Consider the following 19,354-nt stretch of genomic DNA (forward strand, 5'->3'; position numbering starts at 1 on the left):
CCACTTGAGTAGGTGTAATTCAATGAGGAAACACAAGGGAATAAAGATACGGCGCATCTCTCTGGCGGGGAGAAAAGGCACCAAGACATTGAGGTGGGCAGGCAAACCTCTCTCAGGACTGACTCACAGAGATCCAGTCTTTGCCCAGCATCCCTGGAGGTGATGTGGTCACTATGGGAGGCTGCCCCTTCAGGGCACCTCCTCTCCCAGCCTTTTCCAGTCTGCTTGACTGTCCCTTGGTGACAAGGCCCCCTGGCCCACGACCACAGGGACTGTGTGGGGCACCCCAGGAACAGAGCACAAATGTTGGGGGCAGAGGGGAAATGGGGGGTCTCACCTGGCCAGCAGACCCGTGGCATAGTGCTGGGTGTCAGCACAGAGCAGCATGTCCCAGCCACGCTTGCGCTCCATGGCCATCACCTCATTGTCACACCGTAGTTGGTAGAGCAGAGCCTTCATGGCCTGCACTGCAAACCTGTGTGCAGAGCAAAGTCTGGGTCACACTGGGAGCACTGGTGCTGGCCAGAAGGCCATGGGAAGGACAGGAGGACTGGAACCTGTTGGGCTTGCTGGCAAGGCGGTGCTGCTCCTGGCACGCTCTCCAGAAGTTCTCGACTTCCTCTGGCATCTGCTGCTGTGTGCTGATGACAATGTGGAAGAGCAGAGCCACAAAGAGGTGGGAGGAATAAAGGATCATTGCCTTGTGGCACTGAGGCACAATCAGCCAGATGACCAGAGTTGCCTGGAAAAGAAGCAGCCCGAGACAGCGCTCAGTGCCGAGGTGTCTGTGGGGCAGGGCCCGAGGGGAGAGGCAGGGGGAGCAGCGGGCCTGGTGCCCTCTGAGCCTGTCCCTAGCCCACATTTCAGGCCAGTGCCTGAGGCACGGAGAGGATGGAGAAGTGCTGGAGAAGTGACAGGGCAGCAAGCAGAGGCCAGTTCCAGAAACTCACAGCCAGGGCAAAAACGTCTTTGTTGTCCCCATCAGAGGTGCATGTGCTGTGCACAGGCCAATCCTCCATCACACAGAGCAGAGTTGGCAGCACCTTCTCCACTGTTGGTTCTGACGAGCCTATGGCTCTCCACATGCTTGCAGCAGCTCTGTGGGATCAGATCTCTGTGTCAGGTGGGGGGTCTCAGTCACAGTACCATAGCCTGTAGAGCCGTGGGGCCCAGGTGACAGAGACCCGGGGCCCTGAGGGGCAGGGAGGGAAACAGAGCTCAGGAAACAGAGGGACCTGAGGGTCCCGAACCTCTCTGCTTGTCTGGCAGAGCCCATTGGACAGGCTGTATAGGGCGGTGGGCCCTAAAGGCTGGTGAGTCCTAAGCTCTCTCAAGGCACATGGGTCCCATACCTGTCACATGTTGGGGCACAGCGCAGGAGGGTCAGCACCACGTCAGCAGGGTGTTCTTCAGCCAGCCTCCGAATGTCAGTGCGCAGCCTGGCATCCACAGTGATGTGGGACTCGAGACTCTGGTGAATGCTTTTCACCATGGCTGGCACCTGGAGGGAGTGGGGAAGACTTGGAGCACTGTCCAAGGGAGCAACTCCCCAGCTTCCTCCAAGAAGTGCTTCTGTTCCTGCCACACTGTGCTGGCCTCGAGGACTTAGGCGTCCTCGTGACCTAGTGGGCACACAGTCGTGGGAGACCTCCCGTGCAGGCTCCAGGCTGGTTACCTGCTGCTGAAAGGAGACACCACTCATGTCAGAAAAATCCATAGTGGGAGTATGGATCACAGTGGGATTGGTGTCAGCATTTGCAATGGCCTGAGTCTCCCTATTGTTGGTGTTTGTGATGGCCACATCCTCAGTCATGGACATGAGAAGAGCTGTTGCCCATTTTTCAGTCATTGAGGTGTCAGAGTAGACTGAGTGCTCAGGCAAATCCGGGCTGACATCAGGCTCTTCCTGGAGCTCAGTCAGCCTGGAGTCAGGCTCGGCTGTGCTGTGTGTGGCTGGGGTGCTGGTCTTTCTGCGCCGAATGCGTAGGAGCCTTTGGAAGATCTGCAGGAGAACAAAGGACAGGGAAGAGAGGCAAGTTCCATGCAATGCTCCAAGGGCTGTGCTAGGCTGAGCAGTGACAGCAGGGCCAGCCCAGGTGGGGATGGCTGCAGGTACCTTCAGTGTTCTGCGGAATCGTCCACGGGCAGGGTCCGGCCCTTGTGACCGGTCCACGGCTGCACCTGGCAAAGAGCAAGCACAGCCAGAGCTGAGGGGCTGTGGGGGAGGCCGGAGAAAACAGGCCAGCCCTGCGCTCCCCAGAATGGGACAGCCTGGGGACGCCCCAGGGGATGGAGCACGGCCGCTGCGGGGTGTCTGCCCGGCCCCTCTTCTGTCCTGTGCCTGGGCATGTCCACAGGGGATGGGATGGGATGGGATGGGATGGGATGGGATGGGATGGGATGGGATGGGATGGGATGGGATGGGATGGGATGGGATGGGATGGGATGGGATGGGATGGGGACAAGCTGCCAGCAGCCATCAGTCCTGTGGCCCAGCTATGCCACTCACCATCTTGTATTGGCTGAAACAGGTCCAGAACTTCAGGCTGTTGTGCTGGGGAAACTTCAGGGTTTTTCTTTTGTTTCCTTTTGAAAACATTGAACAGACTGAGAACTCTGCCTGCCATGGCAGAATCTGGCCTCGAGTGGACCTAGTAGAGAGATGCCTCAGGAAAGCTGAGAGGTGACAAGTCCCACAGTCTTGTCACGAGGTCACTGCAGGAGTAACACTCAGAACAGCTCCGGGTCAGACAGGAACAAGTGTGCTGTGCAGGGGCTCCTCACGGCACTGCTCTGTCCCGTCCTGTCCCGTCACGTGCACCCAGCACTGTGGCATGGCCATGTCATCACTGGCTCTTATATCACCACACGTCACAAAGGGTCCTTTGACACCCTGTCCTGTTCCATGCCATGGTGACCGTGCTGCACCGTGTCACTAACAGCCCTTGCACACATGGCCACCTGCGCTGGAGCTGCCTGCAGCCCAGCCAAAGTGGCCCAGGTTGGAAGGAATCCCTCACCCCAAATGTCTAAGAGACCCCAACAAGACCCTTAGGAACATCTCAAAGCATCAGCAAACAGTGCTCTGCTCTGCGGGCTCAGGGCAGCAGAAGGAGCCCCCAGGGCTCCGACGCAGCCGCAGCGGGAAGGGCGCGGGGCCTTGCACAGAAGCTGGCTCGGCCCCCTTGGGACACGTCCCGGCTGGTGGCCATCCTAAACCCACGGCTGTGACACAAGCAAGGAACCGTGGGCTGGGGCATGGATGCTGCTCTGACCCCTGGGGCCCAGTGAGCACTGAAATCAGCAGGTGTGGCAGAGTCCCTGCCCAAGCAGATCTGACACACCCCGAGCCCTGGCAGCATTGGTGCCCGGCTTCTGCCCCAGAGACCCCTGCCCCGGGGGGCTTCTGTGCCAGACAGAGCCAAAGCCCACGTGCAATGGGGGCTGTGCTCTTTCCTACAGGGGCTTTTGGGTGGAACTGGAGGAACTGGAGGCAACACGTGGTATCTATCAGAAGCTCTTACTCCATGCTGGAATTATTTTCACATTGAAGTAATTCCCTGCAGCACAAAGTTACCTTTTCCATGAAGGCACAGAAGAATCTTCTGAAGCCCAGGAGCAGTGGGCAGGAAACAGCAAAGGCGTGCAGGCCTGGGGTAGCGAACAAACTTTAGCAATAAGCTCTAAGCTGTGGCAGGAGCAGGAGGCTGGGGGACCCAGGGGTGTTGACCTAAAAGTGTACCAAAAATCCAGAGTACTGGAGGAAGCAGCAGGGGCTGGGAAGCCCAAGGAGGACAGAGAAGGTGCAGGGGGGGGTTGTTTCGTGTTTCCCCTGCTGTCACCTGTGTGATGACCTGGTGACAGCAGCAGCCATGAGACGCTCTCCTTTGGAGGGGTTCGGGGTCCCGGTTTTCCCCAGAGGCTCCCAAGCAGATGGTGAAGATCTTTCATAGGGTGATGGTGTATTGAAAGGTCCCAGTTCAAGGGCCACACTTGCGAGCAGAGGCTCACCCACGGTAAAGAGAAGCTGTGATGGAAAAGCTGGGCAGGAGCAGTGAATGGTTTGGGCAGCAGCAGCAATCCAACACCAAAACCACAAGCATTTGCCCTCTGAGCCACGCCCCCTCAGCTAAGAGATTTCCACAACCCCACCACCTCTCCTCTTCCCTCAGGCATCTCTCCCAAATGCTCCTTTCCTTTGGCTGACTCGTTAGTGTGGAATCTAAGAGTTCTTGGCTGTGTCTTTTGTTTCTTCATCATCTCTATTTGTCTCCTGGACAACCACTTCCTTTACAGCATCTTCCTTTCAGATGGGAAAAAATTCCCTAAAGAATGCAAACCAAAACTACTACTGTATTGACAACTACTTTGCTGTATTGATACAAAAGTAAATCTAAAACACAGCTAAAATACAGAATCAAAAATATTTCTTAGTTAATTATGGCATAGCTCCTTATCAAATTCAGGCATATCTAAATTTCTAGCTAAATACAATCTATCTCTTTTTCAAAACTGTCAGGAAAATCCACAAATGCCAGAGGTTTATGTCCAGAAAAGAGACAGACGAGTCATTCAACTTTATTTGAAGAAAGGGAGAGAGCCCACCAGAGCAAATGCCTGTGAGCTTTCCTCTCTCGGGGTTTTAGAGGGCTGTCCTGGGTTGACGTTACCATGCTTTGAATCCCCAGTCGTGTGTGCTGTTCACGCCTGGAATTATTATCATAACGTCTGCCCAGGACAAGGGTGGAGCTTCCTTTCATCCTCAACTAGCAGCCACACGTTGCCCTCTTCCTTTCCCTGAGGTTGGCCTGAGGTATTAGGAAGGCACAGCCTTCCCAAAGCGCCTACTCCATAATCCCCTCCTTTACCCCAAAGTTCAGCAATTCAGCCTTGTGCAGCCTGTTTCAGAAGCCAAGCTGTCTGGGCCCGGTAACAAATGTTATAAATGATGCTAATGAAATTGTATCAATATTGGCAAAATTGTGGCATTATAATTAATCAATAATTGTATCTAATTGCTAGAAGGGAAAGAGACATAAAGGAAATGGTTAAACAAAGAAGAAAATCTCACTGTCCAGATGTTAGGTGGGAGGCAGGATAGGAAGGCTATAGGTCTAAGAACAAGTGGCTAGAAATAGGATTTCGACCTTGAACTGGGCCAAAATTGGGATGATTCCAAAGAGTTGGTCACTGGACTGAGGCCTCTTGTGGGAATATATATTTATTATGTAAGCCTGAGCTCAGTGTGCCTGCGCTCCCTGCGAGGTCACACAGTGAACACTGAGGAAGACCCAGAGCCTTCATCGGAAACAAGACCCTCAGAAGGAGGAGAGACCCCCGAGCACTGGTGACGCATGGCAACACAACACAGGGACGTGGATTTTAGGAATAGAAACCAGGAGGAGCTTTCTAGAATATTCTGTATTAATATGCATTAGTAAACAGTATATAAATGAGATTTTAGCTTGACTGATTTGGTAGGTGCCGAAGGGAGAATCCCTCCCCGAACCCTCCCCCCTCCCCCCCCACTCGGTGTTGCTTATGCATTATTCAACCAAACCATACCTCAATTATACTCAAATTGCTGCTGAATTTTGTATTTACTCAAATTTATGTAACTCATACATTTTAATTGTATTCATTTATATACAATTGCTATTATTAATAAATTACTGTTAAATTTAACTTTGATTAATTGGATGAAATCGAACATATACAATATCCATTTATAACACAAACCTGCTGCCCAAAGTCAGCAGAGACATTAAGACCCATTTCAAAGACGTTAACACCCATCCCTTCACCCATCAAACTGTTTCTACAGACATCAGCACGCTTCTTTCCTCTCACTGCTGTGGTCCATTTGGGACCGGAGTGGCGCTGAGTCAGCCGCCCCAGCCCCGTGAATTGAGCACGGGGAGCGCGCTCCCCCATCCCTGCTCACCGCAGCCGCCGGCACCCCGTGCGGAGAGGCGGCCGAGCTGGGGCCACAGCGCCCCCTGCAGGCGCGGGGGAATCATCGCACCCGCCCCGCCACCAGCGACCCCGGCGGCTGCGGCAGGAACTGCACCCAAGGGGAAAGTGCCTGACAGCCGAGAAGGCTGCTGCTGCATTTCTCCTTTGTTTGTTGGTGCTGCCGTGGTGGTTGGTTGGTTGCCTGCTTGTATATGTGCTAGTAAAGAACTGTTCTTACTTTTCCCATATGTTTGCCTGAAAGCCCTGTCATTTCAAACTTATAATAATTTGGAGGAAAGAAGGGGTCGTATTTTCCATTCAAGGAAGGTTCCTGGGCACACTCCTGTCTTTAAATCAAGACAGACTCTGAGTAAGTCCAAAGAGTATCTACAAAGATCTATGTATCCCAGGAAGCTTTATATATGAGATGCACCTGCAATATTTAGTCAACGGGATATTTTTTAGCTAAGAAACTAAAATCAATAGAATATTGTTAAAGTAGGGAAGCTCAAAGTTACCCTCCACCTAGAAATGAATGAGGTGTCAATAAAATAATTCAAGGTATGAAATAAAAAAAAACGTGATTCAGGAGAATTGGACCATGCATGTGCCACGAGCTGTTGGAGTAACAAATTTTGCCTTGAGACATGTTAGCAGGAAAGAGTTCAACAAAGACCAGTTCCAGCAGCAACAGCAGCATCGCTCTGGACAGCACATACCTGAGAAAGAACTGGATTAACAAGTTACTTCTTCTACTACAACATACAAAGAGGATACTTTTCATGCTCTACTCACCCTGGATTTCGAGAGAAAAACACCTGTCAAGAGCACTAATTTATTGTAGAATTGTGATGAGGTCTGCGAGCAGTAGCTACAGATAACTTTTAGGTTTAGAGAGGTAATACTGAGCCCTTCCTAATACAATCTTAATTCAACCACATTTTTATTGTTGGTATCTCCCATCTCTTCCTGTATACCAACAAGCAGCCAGTCTGAACAAACTAGCTGGAGGACAGAATGACAAAGATGAAGATGATGAAATGAAGAGATCCCTTCCCAAAATTACCTGCAAAGGATGCTGTACTGCAGCACTGCTCCATGAAAGAGTAGCACTATGGAGCAAGATATCTACTTCACTGTTCCATGAAGGACAGGCTGTTGGGGGGGTGGCTATGATAATGCTCTGGATCTGGAAGCATATATAAACCCTTTCAGGTCTTTTTTTCACTGGACACATCTTGGTGAATAAATATCTGGACATCCATAATTTCTGGCCAGAGCTGATACCAAGCAAGTTCATCCAACAGACCATGGATATAAGATTTTAAACACTTTGTTTCAGCCATTTGTTTCAACGTAGCAACCCCTCAAATAGCCAGGGTCATCCTGAAACCAGATAAACCATCTGATGTTAGCAGAGAGGAGTAAGGAGTACTGGGCCCCTCTCAGCTGCTGGCTCTGGCCCACAGCAGCTTCCACTGAGCAAGAGGCAAATGCATATTGCCAAGAGTTGATACACAGCAGGCCAGCAAGATGTGCAAAGTGTGTGCATAAAGGCCTTTGAATTCACAGCTCTCAAAGAGAGCTCTGGGACTCGCAGCTGGGCAGAGATGCTCCTGCTCACGCCTCTGTCCAAAGCAGGGTAACACACCCTGCTGCAGGTGCTTGGCTTGGTCTCTGCAGGTCCAGGCAGATGCCAAACATGCTCTTCACAGCCTTCTCCCTTCCCCTGCCCGTCTCCCAAGGACAGTGGGCCTCAAGGATTGAAAGGACCACAGAGAGACAAAGGGGGACATATGCACCTACCTCAGTGGCAGATCTTTGGCAAGCACTTCCTTTCCTTAAGAAGCAAGGCCCTTTTCTGCAAAGGCATTTCCCCAAATGGGTAGCTTTCTCTGGGAACAACAATACACTCTTCAGAAGCCCTGACAAGGCCGAATTACTTCTGAACCTTTCAGAACAGGCACTCCAGCTCACAGATCGTGTTCCCCCAAGTGTGTTTCCAGGTGGAGCTTCAGACGTGCAGCCCCAGGCCCCCTACAAACACAAGCTGCCTGCTGCCTCTGCACCTGCCAGGGGTAATGGCAACAAAACCAGGCTGTTCAGTTACTCCCAGCACATCCCAACCCCTCTCCCAGACCTCCCAGTCCTCCCCCACTCCCTCCACACTGTGGGGTCCAGGCCGTGCCCCAGTGCTGGCTCAGGGCGGGCTCCAGGCTGACGTGCTCCACCTGGCAGCTGGAGGTGACCCCACACTTGGGGACATTCCCAGAAGCACCAGGAGCTGTTAGAAGTCCAGTCCCCATTGGGGACCAGGTCGGTGGCCACCACATGCCCTGAGAGCTCCTGCTGGCCCTGGAACCACCTCAGCTGGATCTGGGCGGGGTAGAAATCCATCACAGAGCAGAGCAGGCAGTTGGGACCAGGCTGGGAGCTCGAGGGCCACAGCAAGATGGACACACTGGGGGGCACTGGGAGACAGTGGGGACACACTGGAATCAGCTGTGGAAAACTGGGAGAGATGGAAGAGGGCTGGTGTGGCACTGGGAGGGACTGGGAATGAAATTGGAGAGAGTGGGGGAACACTGGGAGAGAGTAGAGTGGGTTGGGGCAATGGGAGAGAGGGTGGAGGTTTGGGATTGGACTGAAAAGGACTTGGAATGGACTGGAGGGACTGGGAAGGCACTGGGAGAGAGGGTGGAGGTCTGGGAGTAGAGCTAGAAGGACTGGGAGTGGACTGGGAATGGAATGGCTGTGGAATGAGAGGAATTTGAAGGGACTCTGGTGCCACTGGGAGGGACTATGAGGACACTGGTAGAGACTGAGATAGACTGGGAGAGCCACCGGAGTCACTCAGGCTGAGGCACCAGGAGGCCACAGGGATAGGATCTTAGTTTGAGAGAGGATTTTAAAGAGGGCACTCTGGAGTGAGTGTTGTCTCCTCTGCACAGTTCCCATAATCCCTTTCCACCAATAGGAAATTAATATTAATAGATAAAAGAGAAAAAAAAACTCCCAACATTTTATTAAAAAAAAAACGGTAAGCCCACAAGGCAAGAAAAAAAAAAAAAAAGGAAATAACTTTTAGATATTAAATTGTCAGACCTTACCCCACACACACACCTGGGACAAAAGACCCAAAATGCCAGAGAAAAGAGAAATCCCCGCACACAACACATGGTACAGGCAGCACCGGCTCCTCCCCTGGGGTAAAAAACCACCCAGGGGCGATCCCGAAGGAGATGAGAGCCCGGGGCTCGCTGGCCCTGGACCTCTCCCCAGCCGGGCTCTGCGGGCACGGCCCCGGCAGGCGGAACAGCGGGGCTGGAGCCTCGGGCTGTTTTCTGTCCCGGCTCAGCCCGGCTCACAGCGGCTCTGGCTGCAGCAGCCCCGCTCTACTCCTGCCGGCGCAGAGCCCCTGGGCTGCCACAGAGCAGCTGCTGACTCACCTACAGGCACAGCGAGGGCTCACCACTGCAGCCCTCTGAGGGAAAGAAATGGAAAAAAATCCTTTGTTTGCCTGGGCCAAAAATGCTTTTCAGTCAATGTTGGGGTTGGCTCAGCCAGAAAAGCTGAAAATCTCGGCCTAAGGCTGTGGTTGTAGTCATGGGGAGCAAAAGTCTCACTCCCAAGATCACTATGTTCACTTATGTAGATTGTTACTACAAAGTTCTCATTTATCTTTGTTGCTATTGGTTACTTTTCACTGCAGAAATTATACCATTGGTAATTGCTCTTTTCCATTGGATCTCTCCATCAGACCCTGACATAATCCCTCCCTGTACCCAAGTGTATAAATATCCCTGCTCTAGCCTTGGCCCTGCTTTTTCCAGTTCATTCCTAGTAGACTTCACGCCTCCCTGCTTGCTATTTTCACCTCATTAAAGTTCTTTCTCTGAACAATCAGATCAAAGCGTTCGACAGAAACCATGAAAGTCGCCAGAACTGTTTCCCAGGGAAGCCATCGGTCAGAATGTCCGGGCAAAAACCCGCGGTGCACAGAGAGAGCCGCGGAAAAGCCGAGCAGCGAAGCTTCAAAACGCCTGTGCAGAGAACAAGGAGCCTCTCCCTGCCCTGGGCCCACACACACCCTGTCCTGGGCTCCTGGGGTTTAGATACAAAAACCATTCCTTGGGCACAAAGCAGAGGATCATGGAATGTACCATCACAGTAACTCACTCCAATAGAATCGTGTATACAATAATCACATCTATCTATCCATCTATAAAACACGTACTGAACTCTGGATCCAGCCATGTGCACGTAGGACAGGAGTGGAAGAGACTGAAGGGACACCAGGGGAGAGGTGGAATGTACAGACAGAGCAAACCCTCTGTCACAGTCCGCCCAACCTGAGCAGGAGGCGTGACTGGTTCTTTTATGGATCTCAGAACGCAAAAGACACAGCAGGGGACAAAACCAGTTTACTTTTCCAGAAATGCACTTTATTTAGTGCCAGCCAAAATGTGATAGTGGGGGAGAGAGAGAGAGAGAGAGAGAGAGAGAGAGAGAGAGAAAGAAAGAGAAAGAAAGAGAGAGAAAGGGGGGTCGGGATTATAGCTACCAAGATGGGCAGACGAATCCTCGTGGAGCAGCCAATAGATGTCTGTTGCCGTCTGGGGAGATCTCAGGGGTCTCCTCTAAGAAAGTCACTTTCATAGTCCTTTCCCAAAGCCAGTGGCTTCTGGCCAAAAGGTGAAAAGATTTATGGACTATTGTATGTTGAGCTCGTTACCCTGAGGATCAGGTGGAAACAGGACGTTTCAAGGCACATCAAACCATCTTTGTTGTTATGAACACACACAGGGCAGCCCATACTGGACCAGTCCATTGTTCTTCCATCTGTGGGAGCTTTGTTGAGTCAGTGCCCCGTGACTAGTTGTCATGAGAAACCAGTCCTGGTAGGCATCACCTGTGGAACAGTCACTTGGCGTTCCTCCCATCCCTGGCCAGCGCAGGCCTCAGGCGAGGGTTGTTGGGCAGAAACAGACGAGAGGCTCGGACGGACTCTCACACCCCCATGGTCTCAGACACTCCCAATATATCCCAGTTGCCCTGAACAATCTCATAGTCATTTCCAGGCACTCCCAGTTACCTCAGCGTGGTTCACTTGCCCCCAGTTTTATCCCAGGGGCTTGTGGAATAGTCTCAGTGCCTCTCAGAATGGTTTGTTTATTTTTTTTTTTAGCAAACGGAAATGTTTGCAGACTGCACAACTCCAGAGCTGAGCAGAAAATGCCCCTTGGGAGGACACTGGGGGGTCCTGGTGGTGACTGCCAGCAGAGGCAGCCTGGAGGAGCAGAGCCCTGTGTCCCCCAGGACCCCAAAGTGGGGAGCCCAGAGAGGGGGGAGCACTGCCATTGGTGGGACCCTCAACAGCCTGGAGAGGGGCCAGGGGGACTCCTTGGACCCCCTGCACCCAAAGTAGAGAATAAGGGGAGAAGGGACTCCAGGACTCCAAAATCCCCCAGCATCCCTAAATGGGGAGAGGGAAGAGGGGGGAGCTTTTCAGATTGCTGGGGCTCCCAGCAGCCTGGGGAGGGCGGGCACCGAGTAGATGGGGGACCCCTAATACAAGCGTCAACCACTAGCAGCTGGGACAGGGGGAACCCCAGAACACCAAAGGGGAGGGAGCATTCCCAGGAACTCCTGGGAGGCATTTTCAGGGCTGAATGTTGGTGTTTGGGAGGTTTTGATGGACCCCAGATGCCCGGAGACTTCTAGAGATGGACTTGGGCAGGAGGTACCCCAACACAACATGCTTATCCCTTGTTTTTCTCCAAACCAGGATTTCCCAACCCATGGCCCAGTGGAGGAGGAGGAGGCTGCAAGGAAGAGGAAGATGGCCCAGGAACCCCAGGCAGGTGAGGAGGAAGTCAGTGCCCCTTTCCCCCTCTATCCTGCTCCATTTCTCAGCCCAGCACGGCCCCGGCTGCAGGACACCCTGCTGCAGACGCCATCCTGCTGGGGAGACGCTGGGGGGATCTCCTTCCCCTTCCCTCTGGCAGGGAGGCAAATCCCATCCTCACCCAGACAAGGAGCTGAGCACGGAGACCAGGGAGGACAAATCCCTGCAGCAGAACCTCGTGGAAGAGGTCGTATGCAGCGGCTCCACGGCGCAGGAATCCAACAGGGAGGAAAAGCCGCGGAGATCTCACACCAGGAGTGGCTGCAAACGCAGATCACAGGGATCTGAGGAGGAAAGACCCAGCCTGGGCCAGGCAGGCGGCCAGAGATGGAGCCAGAGCTCGAACCTGGTAGTCCATGAGCAGCTTCTTGATGGGGAGAAGCCCCACAAGTGCTCAGAGTGTGGGATGAGCTTCAGATGGATGTACAGACTGATCTCCCACCAGGGGATCCACACTGGGGAGAGGTCCTACGAGTGTGGGGCATGTGGGAAGAGGTTTCAGACCAGCTCCACTCTCCTCAAGCACCAGCGCACGCACACAGACAAGAAGCCCTTCCACTGCCCTGACTGCAGGAAGGGATTCAGGGAAAACTCCCACCTCATCTCCCACCGGCGCATCCACACCAGGGAAAAGCCCAACGAGTGTGAGGAATGTGGGAAGAGCTTCAGCCAGAGCTCCAACCTGATCCGCCACCAGAGGATCCACACTGGGGAGAGGCCCTACGATTGTTCTAAGTCTGGGAAGAGGTTTCCCATGAGCTGTCATCTCCTCAATCACTACCAGAGACACACAGCGGAGGGGCCCTACGAGTGTCCTGACTGCGGGAAGGGCTTCAGGCAAAACTCCCATCTCATCTCCCACCGGTGCATCCACACTGGGGAGAGGCCCTACGAGTGTGAGGAGTGTGGGAAGAGCTTCAGGCAGAGATCCAGTCTGATCCACCACCAGAAGATCCACACTGGGGAGAGGCCCTATGAGTGTTCTAAGTGTGGGAAGAGCTTCTCCCGCAGCCCAAACTTGACCAGACACCAACAGAGGCATTGGTAAGGGAAGCCCTGTGAGTGTCCCGAGTGCAGGAAGAGTTTTGTGCACTGCTCCAACTCCATCCCCCACTGCAGGACCCACACTGGGCAGAGCCCTGGTGATCCACGTTCCCTGGGTTTCCTGGGAAGACACCTGCCTGGTTATCTTTTTGTTTTAGCCTTGGTTTTTCTCTCTCTTCTCCATCTCTTTTTGCTCCAAAAGCCAAGAGGAATCAATCTGTCACCTCAAAACCTCCCAAATCCAACTAAAAACCCCTCAATTTTTACTTCAAAGGGATCAGTCCTACTTCAAAGTGCCTTGTTCCTTCCACAAAACAGCTCCATTCCATATGAACCTTTCTGGATTCCAGAGCAGCAGGGTGAGAAGAGTTTGAAAAGAGATTGGGAGAAGTGGGATCCAAATTTGGACTGGTGGGATCGGGATTGTGTGGGGCTGGTTGGGGGTAAGTAGTAAATTTGATAGTAAATAGTAAATAAAACTTTGACAATTCCTGATTTCTGTCCCATTCACTTTCAGTCAGTTCCAGTTCTGTTTGCAGTGACACCTTCTCAGCTGATTGTGTTTGTGTCCTCCTTTCCTGCCTCTCTCTGCCTGCTCTGTTTCTCTCTCAGGGTCTCCCTTGAGCCAGGGCAGCTCCCACCAAAGACCCTGCCCTAATTCGATTTCCAGTGCAGGAGCTGCAACAGCCATGGGTGAAGTTCTGAAGGCTGGCAGTGAAATGTCCCTGTAATATCTTGGTGCACTTGGCTTTTGGCCCCTTCTGAAGAGCTTTGCCTTTAAGGGCAGGAACATCTTTTCCTGGCTGGGTACTGGAATTCCAGAGCCTGGCAGTGTGATCCATGCAGGACCATGCAGACTGGGATCATGGGGGCTGGGATCATATGGGCTGGGATCCTCCTGAGTGGGACTGCACAGACTGGGACCAGATGGATCAGGGACATGCAGATTGGGATTGTACAAACTGGGACCATATGGACTGGGATTGTACAAACTCGGACCATATGGACTGGGATTGTACAATTTGGGACCATATGGACTGGGATTGTACAATCTAGGACCATATGGACCGGGATTGTACAAACTGGGACCATATGGACTGGGATTGTACAATCTAGGACCATATGAACTGGGATTGTACAAACTGGGGCCATATGGACTGGGCTGACTGCTCCAGAACGATGTGAACCGAGGGGGTCCCACCCCACCCAGGGGTCCCTCCCAGTCTCACTCAGGAGCACAGCCAGAAGTCCCCAGAGTTCATGTGGAGGTCCCAGAGTGCTCACAGTGTGATCCTGGTGCTGATCCCAGTCCTGGTGCCGGCCTCAGTCTCACTCTCAGTCTCGGAGCACTCCTGGTATCAGCCTCAGTTTCGGTTCTGATCCCAGTGTCGATCTCAATCTTGGAGCAGTCCTGGAGTGCTCCCTGTGCTCATTCCGGTCCTGGTGTCGGTCTCGATCCCAGAGCGGTGCTGGTCTCATTCCCAGTGGGTCTTATAGTCTCGCCAGTCTCGGTGTTGGTTCTGGTGCTGCTCTCAGTCTCAGTCCTGGAGTTCTCCCGTTGCTGGTTCTAGTGTCTGTCTTGATCTCAGTCTTGGTCCCAGTGCCAGTTCCGGAGCCAGTTTGAGCTCAGTCCCAGTCCCAGTGCCAGTGGCGGTCTTGTAGATGTGCCAGTTTCGGTTCTGGTGTCAGTTCTGTTCCCAGTCTTGGTCTTGGTTCCAGTCCTGGGGCATTTTATTAACGATAGAGAGAGAGACAGAGACTACGGCTCGTGATCAGAATCCAAATTTATTGTGCACTACATGTGGGTCTAAACGTGGGAATTTGAGAGGGGAATTTTGGGAGCTGAAATATGACAGTGAAGAGCTGGCATGAAGCCTGTGAAACCCAGGGGTCATCCCAAAGCCCCCAGACAAACAGCAGAGCAACCTAAAAGGAGCAAAGAGGTGTGAAACTAATTTCCATATGAAGCGAGGAGGTGATGGATTTGTATGAGGCGAATTGTGCATTCCTGGTTTGTAGAGAATAAAAGGAGAGGCGCAGGTGGCCACAGGTGCGCGTGTTTTTGGAGGAGCTGCCCCCACGCACCGCAGCGCTCCGTGCCCGGCCCGGGCTCAGAGGACGCCACTCCCACCTGGCCTTTGATTGGCTGCAGCCGTGCGGGGGAGGCGGGTGTTGCTGAGAGGAGCCGCTGATTGGTTGATTCGGGAAGAAACCGCGCGCTGATTGGTTGGTTCGGGGAGAGACGCGCCACTATTGGCTGGCTCGGCAGAGCCAGTGGCGGGAGAGCGTGAGGGCTGTGTAGGAAGTTGAGGTGGGTCCGGGGCGGATTTGGAGGGGTTTGAGGTGGGTATGAGGGAAATGGAGTCGTCTGAGATGAGTTTGGGATGTATTTGGAGAGAACTGAGGCGGTTTGAGGGTCTTTTGCGGGGTCTGTGGTGTATTTGGGGAGAAATGAGGGGGGTTCTGAGGTGGGTCTGGGGGAGCTTGGGGACATTTTGGGGGCTCTGAGAGGAACTTGGAGGGCTTTGGACAGAACTGGGTGTCTGTGAGTTGAGTCTGATGAGAAATGGGGGATTGGGGGGGTTTGGGGAGCATTGAAGGGGAATAGGGGGGTCTGAGGTGGGTTTGGGGGGAATGGAGGGTCTGAGGGGGCTTTGGGGTGAGCTTGAGAGGGTCTGGAGGGTTTTTAGAGGGATCTGAGGGGTGGTTTTGAGAGGAACTTGGAGGATCTGGGGCTTCTGAGGTGGGTCTGGGGGTTTTGGGGGAGTCTGAGGGACTTTGAGGGGGTCTGGGGAGGGTTTGTGAGGGTCTCACGTGGGTCTGGGTTAAATTTTGGGGGGACTGGCAGCGGTCTGAGGGTATTTGGGAGGGTTTAGGTGGGTCTGGGGTGGATTTGGAGGTTCCAGGGGGTGAAGGGGTCCCGGACCCCCCCAAATCCCCCCCTGTCCCCACAGACAGTCCCGGCCATGGCGGCGCAGGACGCCCACCCCAACCACACCATCAACAACTCAACGAGAAGATCAAGAAGGACGGTGAGGGGGGGCTGGGGGGCTGTCCCCATTGTCACCTGTCCTTGTCCAGACTGTCACCTGTCTGTGTGTCCCCACTGTCACCTGTCCTTGTCACTGTCCCCGTTGTCACCTCTCTGTGTGTCCTGTGTGTGTCCCCAGAGCTGTCCCTGTCCCCACTGTCACCTGTCCTTGTCCCTGTCCCCAGAGCTGTCCCTCTCCTTGTGCCCTCTCCTTGTCCCCATCTTTTTCTTGTCCCTGTCATTGTCCAATGTGTCCCCAGAGCCAAAGCAGTCCCTGTCCCCATGGTCACCTATCCTCTCACCGTGTCCCCATTGACACCTCTGTCCTTGTGATTGTCCTTTCTGTCCTTGTCCCCAGAGCTGAAGGCATCCCTGTCCCTGTTGTCATTGGTATGGCCCCATTGTCTGCAGTGCTGAAGGAGTCTGTGTCCCCATTGTCCCTGTGCTGTCCCCATGTCCCTGTGCTGTCCCCACTGTCACCTGTTCCGATGGTGACTGTGCTGTCCTTTTGTGTCCCCAGAGTTGAAGAAGTCCCTTTGTGTCCCCAATGTCACCTGTCCCCAGTGTCACGGTGCTGTCCCCAGTGTCACCGTGCTGTCCCCACTGTCCCTCTGCTGTCTCCACTGTCACCGTGCTGTCCCCATGTCCCTGTGCTGTCCCCACTGTCACCTGTTCTGATGGTGACTGTGCTGTCCTTTTGTGTCCCCAGAGTTGAAGAAGTCCCTTTGTGTCCCCAATGTCACCTGTCCCACTGTCCCTGCGCTGTCCCCACTGTCTCTGTGCTGTCCCCACTGTCCCTGTGCTGTCCCCACTGTCTCTGTGCTGTCCCCACTGTCACCGTGCTGTCCCCAGTGTCACCGTGCTGTTCCCACTGTCACCATGCTGTCCTCACTGTCACCGTGCTGTCCCCAGTGTCCCCGTGCTGTCCCCACTGTCACCGTGCTGTCCCTGTCCCCCCAGAGCTGAAGGAGTCCCTCTGTGCCATTTTCTCCCCCTTTGGGCAGGTTTTGGACATTTTGCTGTGGCGCAGTCTCCACATGCTGGGCCAGGCCTTTGTCACTCTCAGGAGATGAGCAGCGCCAGCACCGGCCTGCGCTCCATGCAGGGCTTCCCCTTCTGGGACACACCCACAGTGAGACAGGATCTGGGGCCAAATACTGTGGTCTGGGGAAAAAAAACCCAAATCTGGGGGAAAACCCCTGAAATTCTGGGAAAAAGCCTGAAATCCCGATTAAAAAAAACCCAAACAAACAACAAAATCCCCTGGGATCACTCTCAAATTAAACTGGGAATAACCCATAAGCTTCTCCTTGTACAAGAAGGCCATGGTGAGACACAAATTTGGGGGAAAATTCTGAAACTTTGTAGAAAAATCTTGAAATTCTGGGGAAGATCCTGAATTCCTGGGAAAAAATCCCCAAAAATGCAGCCTCAAATATTCCTAAAGTCCATCCTGGAACCTCCCAGAGCTTCGCCTTCTATGACAAACCTGTGGTCGGAGCCAAATCCTTTGGAAAAGTATCTGAATTTTGGGAAAAATTCTGAAATTCTGGGAAAAACCTCCCAAATTCTGGGAAAAAACCCTAAATTCTGGGAAAAAATCCAAAAACCCAGTATCAAATATCCCCAAAATCCCACAAAAAAACCCCAACTCCAACCAGGAACACTCCAAAACCCAACCAGGAGGTGGCCCAAAGCTTCCTCTGATACAAGCAACTCATGGTGGGAGCTAAATCCTGGAAAAAATCCCCTGAAATTCTGGGAAAAATCCCCTGAATCTGGAAAAATCTGAACTCCAGCCAGCAATTCCCAAAGGTTTCCCTTCTATGCCAAGCCCATAATGAAACTTCAAATTCAGCCTGGAACCCCCAAAAATATGTTGGAAACCCCCAAGACCCTCTGGGAACTCCTCTAAAACCTCTCTCAATTCCCCCCAAATTACTCAGAAACTCTCAAATCCCCCCCCCCCCCAAATCTCTCTGAATTCCCTCAAATCCCTCAGAAACTCCAAAATCCCCCAGAAATCCCTCAGAAAACCCCCAAATCCCTGCTGGAAATGCCCCAAATCCCCCAGAAACCCCAAATCTCTCAGAAACCCAAAAATCCCCCTCAAAATCCCTCAGAAAACACCCAAAAGCTTCCTAGAAATGCCTCAAATCTCTTAGAAGCCCCAAAATTCCCTCTGGAACCTCCCAAAATGCCTCCTGGAACTCCCCCAAACCCCTCAGAAACCCCAAAATGTGGGAGGTGCCGTTGCAGATGATCCAGTTCACCAAGATGGACTCGGACATCGCAGCCAAGATGAAGGAAACATTTGTGGAGCTGGAACAGGACAAGGGGGCATAGGGAACAGTGCCTGTGAGTCATGGGGTCAGTTGGGGGGTTTGTGGTCAGTTCTGGGATTTGGGGTCAGTTCTGGGATTGGGATCAGGACAAGCACAAGGCCAAGGGTGGGGACACGCATGGCCCCAAAAAGGGAACGGGATACAGGGGGGCACAGGGAGCTGTGCCTGTGAGTTATGGGGTCACTTAAGAGATTTGGGGTTATGGGATTTGGGGTCACTTATGGGATTTGGGATAGGGTGGTTTGGCATTCTGTCTATGCCTTTGGTGTCACTTGGGGTGTTTTGGGGGTAATTTGGTGTTGTCTCTCTGCTTTGGGATAACTTTGGGCTGTTTTTGGGGTAATTTGGGGTTCACTCTGTACTTTGGGGTAACTTTATGGTGGTTTTGGGATAATTTGGGACTCTCTGTACTTTGGGGTAACTTTGGGCTGGTTTTGGGGTCTCTCCTCAGGGGATGCCACTGCTGGGGCAGCTGCCCCAGATGCTGCCACACCTGGGGGGGAACTGCCCTACATCCCCCCCAGGCATGAGCCCAGCCTGGGAATGGCCCCAAACCCTGGAAGGGCCCCCATGTCAACCCCACAGCCTATGAGTGACCCCATAACCTGAGTTATGGGGGATTTATAGGGTTAATGGGGGATTGATGGGGTTAATGGGGTCACATGATCCCACCACTGGAATGGCCCCAAATCCTTGGATCCCCCCAGGAATGGCCCCATCCCCAGGGGATTTGTAGTTTTTGGCAGATTTTTGGGGATTTTTGTGAGATTTTGGGGGGATGTTTTGGTGTGTATCCAGTGTGACTTTGGGCTGGTTTTGGGGCTGAGTTTTGGGGGATCTTCCAGAGGATGTGGGGGACCCTGCATTCCAGGGACTTCAGGTTTCCTTGGGGGTGTCTCAGGGCATTGGGCACCCCAGGCCCAGCGGCTCTGGCTGCACTGGGAGATGCTGACGGAGGTTCTGGGGCAGCTGATCAAGGACCCCCTGCCCTGACACCCTCCCCGTTTCCCCCTGACCCAGCTCCCGCTGTCCCCTGTCCAGGATCCTCCTTTCCCCACTGTCACTGCCCTT

The 19,354-nt window shown here is 53.1% G+C and overlaps 2 protein-coding genes and 1 long non-coding RNA gene across 3 annotated transcripts; 2 read left to right on the forward strand and 1 right to left on the reverse strand.

The window, feature by feature from the left end:
* Window positions 1-318: 318 nt before the first annotated feature.
* On the reverse strand, window positions 319-1,523 carry LOC306816283 (maestro heat-like repeat-containing protein family member 6). Its single transcript, XM_079332744.1, has 4 exons — window positions 1,353-1,523; window positions 951-1,098; window positions 558-742; window positions 319-475 (listed from the first exon to the last, which is right to left on the reverse strand). Exons 1-4 carry the CDS (start codon window positions 1,490-1,492, stop codon window positions 334-336), a joined length of 615 nt encoding a protein of 204 aa, XP_079188870.1. The 5' UTR covers window positions 1,493-1,523; the 3' UTR covers window positions 319-333.
* Window positions 1,524-11,526: 10,003 nt separating this feature from the next.
* Window positions 11,527-13,020, forward strand: LOC306816286 (uncharacterized protein). Its single transcript, XM_079332746.1, has 2 exons — window positions 11,527-11,819; window positions 11,989-13,020. Exons 1-2 carry the CDS (start codon window positions 11,651-11,653, stop codon window positions 12,909-12,911), a joined length of 1,092 nt encoding a protein of 363 aa, XP_079188872.1. The 5' UTR covers window positions 11,527-11,650; the 3' UTR covers window positions 12,912-13,020.
* Window positions 13,021-16,826: 3,806 nt separating this feature from the next.
* Window positions 16,827-19,098, forward strand: LOC306816284. The gene is made up of 3 exons (XR_013777627.1): window positions 16,827-17,070; window positions 18,167-18,296; window positions 18,735-19,098. It is a non-coding gene; the product is annotated as an uncharacterized lncRNA (long non-coding RNA).
* The last annotated feature ends 256 nt before the right edge of the window (window positions 19,099-19,354 follow it).

Source organism: Erithacus rubecula, assembly GCF_903797595.1.
Source record: "Erithacus rubecula genome assembly, contig: scaffold_491_arrow_ctg1, whole genome shotgun sequence".
In the NCBI taxonomy this organism is placed as follows: Eukaryota; Metazoa; Chordata; class Aves; order Passeriformes; family Muscicapidae; genus Erithacus; species Erithacus rubecula.